This window comes from Pipra filicauda, unplaced genomic scaffold (genome assembly GCF_003945595.2).
Source record: "Pipra filicauda isolate LSUMZ 115617 unplaced genomic scaffold, ASM394559v2 scaffold45_size4122338_pilon, whole genome shotgun sequence".
In the NCBI taxonomy this organism is placed as follows: Eukaryota; Metazoa; Chordata; class Aves; order Passeriformes; family Pipridae; genus Pipra; species Pipra filicauda.
In genome coordinates, this window is record NW_024104598.1 from 90,336 (window position 1) to 102,480 (window position 12,145).

At 54.8% G+C, this 12,145-nt stretch overlaps 1 protein-coding gene across 1 annotated transcript in view; it reads right to left on the bottom strand.

Moving 5' to 3' along the window:
* KDM2A (lysine demethylase 2A) overlaps positions 1-12,145 on the bottom strand; it is a 35,625-nt gene that overhangs the window by 7,145 nt on the left and 16,335 nt on the right. The window contains exons 6-14 of the mRNA XM_027722429.2: positions 11,050-11,096; positions 10,572-10,750; positions 9,706-9,812; positions 9,294-9,387; positions 8,643-8,796; positions 7,548-7,663; positions 6,941-7,067; positions 5,683-6,104; positions 291-374 (exon numbers count right to left, since the gene is read on the bottom strand). Coding sequence (XP_027578230.1) covers positions 291-374; positions 5,683-6,104; positions 6,941-7,067; positions 7,548-7,663; positions 8,643-8,796; positions 9,294-9,387; positions 9,706-9,812; positions 10,572-10,750; positions 11,050-11,096 — 1,330 coding nt within the window. The remainder of the gene's footprint in view (positions 1-290; positions 375-5,682; positions 6,105-6,940; positions 7,068-7,547; positions 7,664-8,642; positions 8,797-9,293; positions 9,388-9,705; positions 9,813-10,571; positions 10,751-11,049; positions 11,097-12,145) is intronic.

Here is a 12,145-nt window from a genome sequence, read left to right on the forward strand (position 1 = left end):
CTCCAACAGCCAAGCTCCATGTTCTCTGAGCATGACCAAAGGGCTGGAGAACATGGAGCAGCTGATCTAGTTACCACCCATCAGTTGAGCTGGGATAACCGGCATGGTGGGAGAACTCCATTCTGCCAGCAAACGAGTTTGCCCGCGGTGCTGTGGAGGTGGTTGCACCCTACATCCCACCTTGGCACTGCTCCCAAGGTGGGTATGGAAGCGGTGCCACCACACCCCAGTCCCGGGCAGCGACTCAGCCCCACGTGACACCCACCCAGGTCCCTCCTCACAGCTCTTACCTTATCTCTCTTGGGCCACTGGACGATGGGGACGCCTGTAAGTGCCAGTTTGGGGTCGCTGTTTGCGTATTCTTCCAACAGCAGCTAACAGGGAGAGAGGAGTAGGGGAAAACACAACACAGAGACAAAAAGCACAGGTGTGAGCAGAGGGAAACACGGCTGCCGCCAGTGAGGCAGGCTCCGACCAGATGCCAAGGCCAGCACGCTTCAAAGGCAGCTGGGAAGGAGCCCTCTCTTCCCACGCCCGCCAGCAACCCTAAAAAGGCAAGGAGATGCCTCAGGTGGACTAAGCCCTAAAAAGGCAAGGAGATGCCTCAGGTGGACTAAGCCCTAAAAAGGCAAGGAGATGCCTCAGGTGGACTAAGCCCTAAAAAGGCAAGGAGTTGCCTCAGAGGGGCTAAGCCCTAAAAGGCAAGAAGATACCTCAGGTAGCCAACTGGGCCCATCCCTCCCTCCAGTGCTAAGCCCTAAAAGGCAAACAACTCCTCATGCCAGGGAGGTGCAAAAGCATGCTGAGGGTATATAAACTGACTGGTGACTTTGAGAATTTGGGGGGTTCTCCTTCTCCCCCACCGCCTGCGAATCAAGACCATCGCTCTCAAGCATCACTGGAGACCATCGCTCTCAAGCATCGCTGGATCCAGTGGGCAGTGACTATGTCCATTTCTTTTATACTCTCAGCTTCTCTTTCCCCTTACTCTCATCCTGGTTTTCCTCTCCCCTAAACAGTTTCTCCCCCCCCCAAAAGTTATCTCTGTATTGCATTGTTTTATGACAACACCCAAACTGCTAGCATGCTTGTTGATACAGAATTGTTAAAATAAACCTTGTCAGTATATGTTTTCAAACACCGATTATTCAGTGTCGTTTCACTCTAATCTACCCCAAGGGAATTATTGATAAAAACCTGGGTTATCCCCCCTCCCTTTTTCTGGGGCGGGTCGTAACACTCCCCACATGAGACAGACAAGCTCTGTCGAGTCGATCTGCACCAGCACTTTCATCAACTGCATTTCAGCCCCGAGGCCCCGCGCTGGGCGGTGGTAGGGGGAGAGCGCCAAGATTCGGCAACTGGGGGGATTTACGGGGGAGGATTCACCAGAATCGGCCCCCCCATCTGCTCCCCCGGCATGGAGCAGCTGGAGGGTGCAGCAGCAGTGGGATGTGGTGCCCCAGCACCCCCTCCGTGGCCTGGCACAAGCTGCAGGGTAGCCGAGAGCTGCTCCCCCGCACTGCCTCGGGGTTTGGCTGTGACTTTGACGGAGAGATCCCTCGGCACTGACCGGACTGGCACGTTGCCCTACGGCGCAACAGCCCCTCGCTCCCGCTGGATGGGGGCTCCCACACTCACCCTGGTCTTTCCGGCCTCCTCGCCCTCCCCCAGCGCAGACCCCTCCCCACCAAATCTGCCCGTTGCAAAGGTGCTTTATTTACTTGACGTTGCCATGGCTACACAGGCAGGAGCCTCCTGCCGGCATCCCGGCGGGCGGTGCTTCCTGCTGCCAGGCAGGGCCAGGGCAGGGGGTGCCCGGCGTGCCCCCCACCCGGTTTTTCCGGGTGTCTCAGGAGGCAGGAAGCCGCAGCCTTCCCTCGGCTGCCCGGCAGCGCAGCGTGCTGCCTCCAGACCTTCCGCCTCCCCAGGAGCACATGCCGCGAGGAAAGGTCAGGGCTGGGGGCTCGCACACGGACATCCGCGTGGGCACCGAACCGCGGCGTCCCCCCTGCCCGGGGCTCCGCGGCGGCTCAGGCACGTTTCCAGCCGGAGAGCCAAGGGGCTGGGGGGGACTCTCGGGTCCTGCGGCTCCATCTGGCTCGGAGCCGGGGTGGGCGAGAGCCCACTCGTCCCCTGTGCCCCCTCGGCGCTGTAGCCGCGAGGACGCGGCGGAGGGGACCGTGTGAGCACCGCGGCCGGAGCAGCGAGCGCGCCCCGGGGAAAGGGGAAGGGAGAGGTGAGCCCAAGCACCAGCCAGAGACACCCCCAGGGAATCAGGGGTCCCACCGCAGTCCCCTCCCACCCTGCCTGGGACCGGAGCGTCCCCGCGTCCCCTCCCCACGAGCATTGCCAGCTGCCTGACCTTGCGCCTCTGAAGCTGCCGAGACTCTGGGGTGAAGTTTGCCGAGCCCTCTTTGTTTCGGTGCCCGCACTGCGAGGGCTGGGGCCCCCCACCCTCTCCCCGGACACCGCCGGGGGCTGGCTCAGACCCCGGCCGGACCCCCGGTGTTCGGGGACATGGCTGGGGGAGCAGCTGCGCCCTCCGCCCCGAGCGCCCCCGGCTCCCCCCCGCCTCCGGCAGCCGCACCGGCGGCCGCGTGCTCCTCCCGAGCCCTTGGGCAGCGGCGGCGGCAGCTTCCTGAGCCGGAGACAATGCTGCTGCGTCACCCACATGCGGTTCCCAGCAATGCTTTGCAACGGGAAGATGGCAGAAGAAAAAGCGAGCGAGGGAGCGGAGGGCAGAGCCGCGCTGCTGCAGCGCCGGGAGGGGCCGGGACGGCGGGGATTGGCGCAGGGTCCGGGCGGCGCTGCCCACCGGCCTCCCCGGGCTCCCTCCCTCCGCCGCCGCAATCCGAGATGCCGGGGCCAGGCTCCCCGGGGCCGGGGACAGCGTGGCGGAGAGCCCTCACCGCGTCCCGCTCACGCCCAGCCGCCCCGACGCCTTTCTTTTGTCTGCTCTGAGCCGGGTTTTGGATCTGGGAGACCCCAGTGGGGTGAGCGGGGTTTTGGAATGTAGGCAAAGGGTCGTCCCCCTTGCAGCCCCCTCCAGGGACTGCACCCCGTACTCTCCCGACCTGGATGGATGAATCGGCCCTGGGAAACATCCGGCCAGCCAAGTTTGGGAGCACCCGTATTCCCAAAGGCACACCGGCGACCAAACCACTAGAGGGGGACAGATCCATGCCGGGCGATCAAGGTGTCCTCAGTCAGCCCCAGCTCCCCGAGACCCCCACCCCCACCCCCAGCTACACACTGCAATTAAAATGGAGGAAACTCCTGAAATAAAGCAAAACAGCGGCTGCTCCCACTCCTGATATATCCAAAGCATCTGCAGGTAGCTACAGCTTTGTGTTTCCAGGAAGCCAGTCACATCCCGACCTGGGTCCAGACTGTCACCACCTGAACTGCCAATGACACCCTTGGGTCCTCGTGGCCCACAAGCCCAAGTGCTGTGTGTGTGACCAGTGCTGCCATCCCACCTCTCAGAAAGGGAGACCTTCCTGGCACAGCTCACAGGCCACCCTCAACTTCCTCATCCATCCCTGAAGGATACAATCCCCATTCCTTACCGAGTCCTCCTGGTGTCCCATTGCCCAGCCAGGTACGTGGGCAATGCCAGACCAGAGGCTTTGAGACGAGGTCCTGGAGACAGGATCACTACTTATGGGGAGGCTCTCCTTGTTTCTACAATCCTTGGTGCTCCAGCAGCTCCAAGGAAGAGTCCAGATATAACCCATTCATGCCAGGCCACAGGGCTCTGGCTCCAGAATTGTCAGACTTGCTGTGCTGCCTCATGACCATCCTTCTCCTCTCAAGTCCACACCCCAGAGGAGTCAGAAAGGATGGACAGGAACAGTCAAAAGACAACAGGACCTCTCAGAAATTCCCTCTTTGACAGTGATTCCTCCAATGACCCCATGATCAGGATTTTCAGACAATCCCTCCTGCCACAGAGCTGGAAGCACATCTTTGTCACATCCAAAGTGCCACGTCCCACCATGTGACGCTCCAGGCTCAACTCATGACAGGATACATACTTTTCCACATGACCCAACTTAGACAGACCCCGAAATCGTGATCACTACACAAGAGGCTGTGGGACAAGGCAGCATTTTCCTGCTCCATGCCTGCTACCCTCTGCCTGGGGACACTGGATAGAAGAGGGTGGCAGGAAGCGTGGCAGGACATCTGATCTGAGGGGCAGATCAAGGATGTCTGGGTGAGAAAACACCACATTCTGACCCTGGGGAGCACAGACCAAAGTGGGTTTTTCCCCAACAGTCCTTGGCCATATCCCAGGTCCATAAATGACCTTACCTGGTGCCACAAGGACAAGAACACCAGCTGCAATTGATGGCCCTAGTTAAAAGGTTTAGCTAGAAATGTCTTAGCTTTTTCAGGTTTTACAAGCCAATCTATACCAGCCAGTTCCATCACCTCTATGGAAAACAGAAGTTAGAAGAGTGGTTTGACAAACTTGTCCCACTTTCTCCAGCCACCGTAGGGTGGTGACTAAGCATCTTTGTGCCTTGAGGATGCCAGTCCTCAGGGCCAGAATCCTTCTGAACCTCCAAGGACAGCCAGCTTTAAGGAGCAAATCCTCAGGGAAACTGTCTGGGACCACAGGGATTGTCACCTGCAGCTCACAACCAGACACAGGGATGGGGGGGGGGGGAGTCACACCAAAACCAGAGGCACAGATTGATTTGCTCCAAAATATTAACAAATTCTTTGAACAGGTCTCAAAACCCAACTGAACACCAACAACCTTGACTGCTCTGCCTTCAAAACGCCCAACACCAGCCTCCTTTTCTCAGTCCAAGGGTGAGACATGGTGCTCACAGCTTGAGCTCCTTCAGAGCATCACACAGGGGCTCAGAACCACATGTGTCACATACTCTAAGGTCACAGCACACACAGAAGGCTTGAAAAGCCACAGGAAACCAGAAGTGCAGCCTTTAACAGCACCAACATCCACTCCTTCAGTCAGCACAGCCCACCCTGGGACCTCATAGCTGGATGTCAGCTTTGATACAGGCAAGCAGCTGAACAGATCACCATCAGCAAGTAGGGGAGAAAGTGGTAACTGGTTTTAGGGACTAAAATGGACTTGTGGGGAATAAAGTGAGGCTGATGGTTTCACTTCAGTGCTGAAGGGGCTAAAACACCAAAGCTCATGGGGTCAGCTCAACAGGTCTGGCAGACAAAGGGAAATAAAACCCCAAACAACCCTCACCGGCCTTAAAAAATTGACTCATGTTACTTCAGGTGACACCCTGGGCAAACAATCCAAAGAAACAAGGCCAAATTCACCTGGGCAAGGACAGGGCTCCAACCGTCACGGAGTCCGTAGGCAGAACTGGAAGTGAACTGCATCTCCAAGAGGCACTTTGCACTGACACCCATGAGGGACCCAGCCAGGGCCCAGAGGGTCCCCAGAGGGGTCTCAGCCACGCTGGCTGGGAGCACTCACTGCTCCTGCTACCCTGACCCAAAATCCAAGGGCTGTCCCTCAGGTGTGACATGCAGAGGAAGAGGAGGACACAGAGCCTGCAGACACATCACCTCCTGCCCCAAGACAGGTCAGGGTCAAGCCTTTTCACTTCCAATACCACAATGAAGCAGATGCAACCTGGCATCCCCCAGGAATGCCAGTCCCTGTGGCAGCCCCAGGCCTACCTTGACGTCAGCGATGAGGGCATCCTCATCCTCGATGCCAGTGGGAACACACTTCTTGTGCAGAGGGAGCGACTCCAGCTTGTCCACAAGGCAGCGCAGCCCCTCCAGCTCGAACTGCGTCAGGTGCACCTTCCTGTTCTTGCGTGGGCTGCCCCCGGTGGGGTCCCAGGCCTGGCCGTTTTGGGAGCCCCGGCTGGAGTCGGAAGAGTCTATGGATGGGGTCTTCTTCAGACCCGGCAGGCTGCTCCGGCAGCTCCTGCCCAGTTCATCATAGTCCACATTGGCACCATTGGCGATGGGGCTGGTGAGGATGGACCGCCTCGTGACCGGCCGCCTGGGCTCCTTCCCTGCTGCATCCTCCTCCTCGTCCTCCTCCTCCTCCTCTTCCATGTTCACCGAGTCCGAGGAGCTCAGCTCCATGTCTGCCACGATGGAGAGAGAGTGAGAGCACAGTGGGCAGGGTTTCAGCTTCTAGAGGAATCCCTCCCAGCCACAACAGATACATATGGGGACAAGGCAAGGGGAAAGGAGGGGACCCGTAGCAGCTGGAAAAGAACAGCTAAAACTCTTTCCCATTCCTGGCTTGTTTTGTGGGAATGCAAGGCAACAGATACGGAAAAACATCCCAGAGGAAAAGACAGCAACACCCTTGACTGAATTTTATGGAATCCTAGAATAGTTTGGGTTGGAAGGGACCTAAAAGGTCATCTTGTCCAACCCCTCTGCCACGGGCCCAGGCATTTTCCGCTACATCAGGTTGCTCAAAGCCCTGGCCAACCTAATTTTGCTTTGGAGGGCTTGGGATCTCCAGCCACTTGGTCCTGGGAGTGACTCAGGACCTTGATCCTGCCTTCATGACAGGAAAAACAGGATGTGGACTCACTCATGACTGTGAGGTCGCTGAGCCCTTGCAAGTAACTTTGACAGCACTTAAACCCCTGCATGTAGCAGCCCTAACCAGCAAGAGATCATTCCTGCCCCAGAGCCCACAGCACTGTGCTGGTCACTGCAACTTCCCTCCACCTCTTGTGTGACAGGCTTTGTGTGTCCCAACAAAGCCAGGAACTGGTGTGCTGGTTTTGCAGCTCTGAGGAACCTGGGCTGTCGCAGGGGCGAAGGAGGAAGCAGAAGTCTGGCTGGTTTTGGCTTCTTCCTCAGAGGAACACCCAGCCCACCACACTGCTGAGCCAGTACCCCAGCAGGAAGATGTAAGGAACCAGTCTGGCAGGGGCAAGGAAGGAATAAGGGCTGGGCTTACCCATACTGAGCGATTCCTTCTGGAAGTCCTTGGTGAGGTGTGAGCGGCTGGTGATGCAGTACACGTAACGCTCCAGCACGTACCAACACATCTCATAATAGAAGGGGTAACGAAACTTATTTGGGACCTGCAAAACAAGGCAAGAGGGTCTGCTCAGGCCTCCTTCACCACCATTGCACTCACAGTTCTATTACTGCTGCCTCAAAGCAGAGCGATCCCCTCTGGAGATAGGAAACACGTGTCCATGTGTAACAGTATCATTCCTGCTTCTGGCAGCCTGATGGGATTCTCCTTGCAGAAGGATGTTATCACCAGGCAGGGCACAGACCAGGCACTACTCGCTTGCCAAGCCATTAATATTTCATTTTTCTTTGTCAGGGTTGCAGCTCTTCTCCCACAGACCTTCTAATCACGAGTACCAGAGAAACTGACACATGCCACACCCGGTTTGGCCGAGTGTCCAACACAGCCCAGGTGTGTCCTGAAGCTTCTCTGCAGGAGCTGAGCACTGCAGGCCCACATCTCCCCAAGTAACAAGCAAGAACACCCATGTGCCTGCCTGTTTCCCCCCACCCTTCCTGCTCCTGGCTCTCCCACAGGTCCTTACCCGCGTGCGGTCTTCAATGCTGTAGATCCGAAGCTGCATAGGGATGTTGAAGCTGTGTAAGAAGTTGCCCCCAAAAACCAGCGTGTCCATGGGAGTGTACACAGCATGGATCCAACCTTGGAGAGAAAGGAGAGTTGGAAGAATCCTGAGCAACAAGATGACGTCAAGGTCTCACAACTTCCAGTCCTTTTCCATCTCTGAGGACCTCTGCTCTTCCGAGCAGGGCTGTCAAATCTGCACCACCTTCACATCACTCAGATAAGCCCACCCTGACAGTTACATCTGTATCCAGGTTAGCTGCAAGCACAAGACTGGCTACTGACCCCTTGTCACATCAACCAGGCCTAAAAGCAGCTGGGGGCTACAATGGGACCATATAGACCCCAAGTCATACAACACCAAACTCATTTGGCCCCCTTCCATAGTTTTTTTATCATCCTGGTGTTGTTCTATATTGTTTCCTAATTGTGTTGGGCCTAAGAACATCAGCAACAATGAAAACAGTCTACCAAAGTCTGTTCCAACAATTAAAACACTCTCAAAGTAACTCAGGTTCCAGCTCTGTTATCTCCAAGGCTAAGCAATCCAGCCAAGTCCAACATTTGGGGAATTCCAGAATGGGTTTCCTTAAGGCAAAGTCACTCAGTTCAAAAGAGGTGTCAGTTGTGATAACAGGACTCAAATAAGTAAGTTGAGCAATCCCTGCTCTTTTCTGTTCCTGGTCCTGCTGAAAGCTACAACCCTGCAGAGGTGTCATGAGACACCCAGGAAACTGAGGAGCCTGGACTAACCTTAGGCCAGCCTGTCCTCAACCTGCACTGTTCTGGGTGTCAACCCCACAGGATCTGGGAAAGCCTCCTCTGATAGTTAATCAAGTGTGATGTGAGCCAGCCACAGCTTTCCTGTCACTTGGGCTGAATCCACAATGCCATGACAGGCGTGTTCTGGGAGGTGGGAAGCAAGAGGACAGAGCCACATCGCATCTCTTTCTCCCAGTCACCCATGAGGAAGCTAAATCCTGCCTATGTTCAGGAGTTTCAGTGTCTCACCAGAACCCTGGCCAAGGCCAGGATGCCCCTGCCCATGCTGTGGTACCTGAGGGGATGACAAAGGTGTAGCCCTGCTTGAGCTCGATGCGCTGGCACTCCGAAACTCTGTCCCCAAGAAAAATGTCTCCCTGCTTCCCTGAGAGAAGCCAGTTTTCATAGAGCTCCAGGTTCTGGGGTGTAGGAGGGATCAGCCAGAAGATCTGCAAATAAAGATAACACACATATATAAGTCCTCGTATAATGAACAGTTACTGACTATCCCCTGCTTCTTTCAAACATCTGAATCTCTTCCTCTCCCCTCTCTCAGAGAAATTCCCAGTAACATGTCCTCAATAGATGCCCCTCTAAAGAGGTCAAGCAGCTGAGCAAGGTCTTTCCCAACTTGACACACTGAGTGCCACAGGTAGCTTGAGCTTGGGATGCTTTTTAAGTATTTACATCAGAGTCAAGAGCTGTAGAGCCCAGGAAAGACACCAGAGTGCTAAAGACAAGGAGATATTTACCTGAGTATTTCTGCCACATTAGAGCTACAACTGAACTAGAGATCAGCACCTGTCTGCCTCCACGTAACGTAAGTTTAGGGTGGAAAGACCTCAATTTGCTGTCTGGGACCTGCATCCTCAAGGATTAACAGGAGAACAGACTAACATCCACTGTCCTAAAGCACCTGTAGTTGTTCCAACAGGGACTGTCCTACCTTTCCCCCTCGGTGGATGTGGTACCACACAGAAGTGCCACCAAAGTCCACATGAAAATCTGTGTAGCAGCCCTTGACACTCATCAGACAGTACCTGGTGGAAAAAAAGGTGATGGTAAGTTGAAAATGAGTGGTTATCCATGTTTTGGAGCAGACATAACACATCCAAAGGGAATGGGTCCCCTAAACCCAGGCCAATGGCTCAGAGCAGTGCCAGAAGCCATGTGATTCCCCTCCTTCCACACAGCCAACGGGCTTAAATAACTGACTGCAGTGTCCTTACAAGTGTCACCCGCAAAATAAACAGGGAGACTGTGCCTCCTGCTTCCCCCTGGTACAAACTCCTGCTCCCTTGGGCAGTTCTCTTGCAAGGGATGCTTTGCTGGCTGCCACAGCTCAGGAAGTCACTTACTTCTGCACCTTGGGATACTGCATCTCCAGGATAGCATTTGTAGACTCTGTCTGACTCTCCTTCAGGTGTCTGGGCCACATATTATCAACCCAGTCAATCAAATCCACCTATGGCAGAAAGGTGGGAGATGTGAACAGAGAGAAAAGGGATACAGCAAACCCTTCTGCTAATTGCAGGTGGCAACCCCCTTTTTGTTCCCATCCCAGAGCCAGCAACCTTCCCAGTGCCACTGGGTAAATCCCACACATAAAGAACTCAGGATCAGATGTTCTGATGCCAGCACCAAGCTTACATAAAAAACATGCAGGGCAGCATCTCCTAGGGTGGGATTCAACTCCCTAAGCTTCAGGAGAGCCAGAGATGTCCAGGCTCCCTCTGCAGTTTACAGGGAGAAGTGAATGGCCCTACACAGCTGCCCCTTCCCTTCCACCATCTGCAGAGGGAGTTCAGGATGTCCATTCCATCCATCCCACCTTCCACTCCTCAGTAAGAGCAACTTGTTTTCCCACCACAAAACAGCTTCCTGCCCCTCTTTCAGCACACCTCCAATCCCGGTGTCCTCTGCCCTCAGAGACTTCAGCACTCGGTACCAGAAACCGTCCCTTCCATACTGCACAACCCTCTGGAGCTCCACTTCCACGTCTCCAATTGCTGACAGCTAAGGAACTCCCATCATCTCTCTGCAGAGTGACATGCCAGGGACTTGGCCATGGTCACCACAGCCTGACTGGGAGATCAGCTCCAGCAGCTTCCAGAGCACACACTCTTGAGCCCATGCAAGTTCTGAGAAGCCCCTCTCCTCCCACATTCCAGTGCCAAGAGGACCAGGGAAAGGAGATCCCTGCGGAAGGAAGAGCCATGCTCACCGTGGCAGGTCTCTGCACTAGGTTCTCCAGTTTGGTGTGGCTGAACTCCAGGCTGATGACATTGTAAAGCTTCTCCCTCTCCTCCTCTGGCGTTTCGTAGTATCGCGCCCACTGGGCCATGGACATCTCGATGTCCCGCTGTGTGTTCACATCCATGACATCCACCATCCGTCGGCTCCCTGCCACAACACACACACGTCACTGCAACCGGCCCTGTGCACAATGCACCACTCAGAAGACTCCAGGAGATGAGATCCTCAGAGAAGCCACCCACACAAGTGTGATGTCTTGGCCTCTCCCAGAACTTCCACACCCACATCAAACAGAAGCTGCTTCAGGTTAAATTAGACCCAAGAAGGTGATCCCCTGGGTAAGGGCAGCTCAGGTCCAACTAGCTGCACTCTGGGGAGCCACGAGACCTCAGCTTAAACCCAAAGAGTCTCCCCATTCCTCCCTACCTGCAGGAGGTGACACTTACCGACACACAGCCGCACATCATTCACGCTGAAGTCCGGATCCGGCATCCTGCGGGACAGACACCTTGCTCAGAAACCATCATGTGCTTCTGGTGCAGACCCTCCCCACCTGTAACCCAGGTATTGCACCCTGAAGGTGCTGCTTTGGGGTGTGTGCAGACCATGGTATTAGATCTGTAGGGGCGCAAGTCTGGGGTGAAACAGTGGGACAAACTTCTGGCTCAGGAAGCAGATTTGGGAATAGGATGTACCATCTCCAGAGCACAAGTCGTTGTACAGTGACTTCTGGCAAAGGAGCTAAGCGATCCCAGCCCTCTTTTTAGAGGCTGCTCGTGTGAGTTATCCCAATCCAAAGGCATAGCCAGACCAGTACATGCAGTATATTCCACTGACACAGCAGAACCACTCCAACTGTTTGTACTGGCACACTTCTCTGTACAAACACTGCTGTCACAGGCAGAACAGCCTGGCAGCCATTCGAGCAGCTCTTGACCCAGAGAAATACCCAAAAGCTCAGGAGAAATCTAGTTTCAGCCACACTCTAATCCTCAGTATCAAATCTCTGCCCTCCCAAGTCACCGAGCAGTTAAAACTGAGCCTGGCACGACTTCCTACCTAATTCACCCCAGTACAGAACATCCTGCACTGGATGAGATGTCACCCACCCATTCACAGCCAGCTGGGGGGGGTTCAGAGCAGTGCTGCTGATACTGCCTCAGAGAGTTTGTGAGGGGTCATTTATTCCTCTAATCATTGTATTAATCAACTCCCAAAAAACACTGACCCAGCTTTACACTCAAAGCTGTAAATCTCAATGAATGTACTGCAGCAAGAGAGACACAGAGCAGTTTAGAAGTTGGATAAAGCAGGCTGGAATTCTGGAAAATGCCAGAAATACTACAAATTGTTTGACTCTCTGGCAATAGATGCCTATGTTACTAGGAAAGAAACCCAGCCAGACGTCGCATCAGAGCAGCAGTGGGACTTTCCAGACATTTGGTGGAATTCTGATCACCTACAGCCAATTCAGTACTCTCATTTTCAGTCCAAACAGACTAATAAGAACGGGATAACTGAGGTGGAAGATATTTCTCTCTG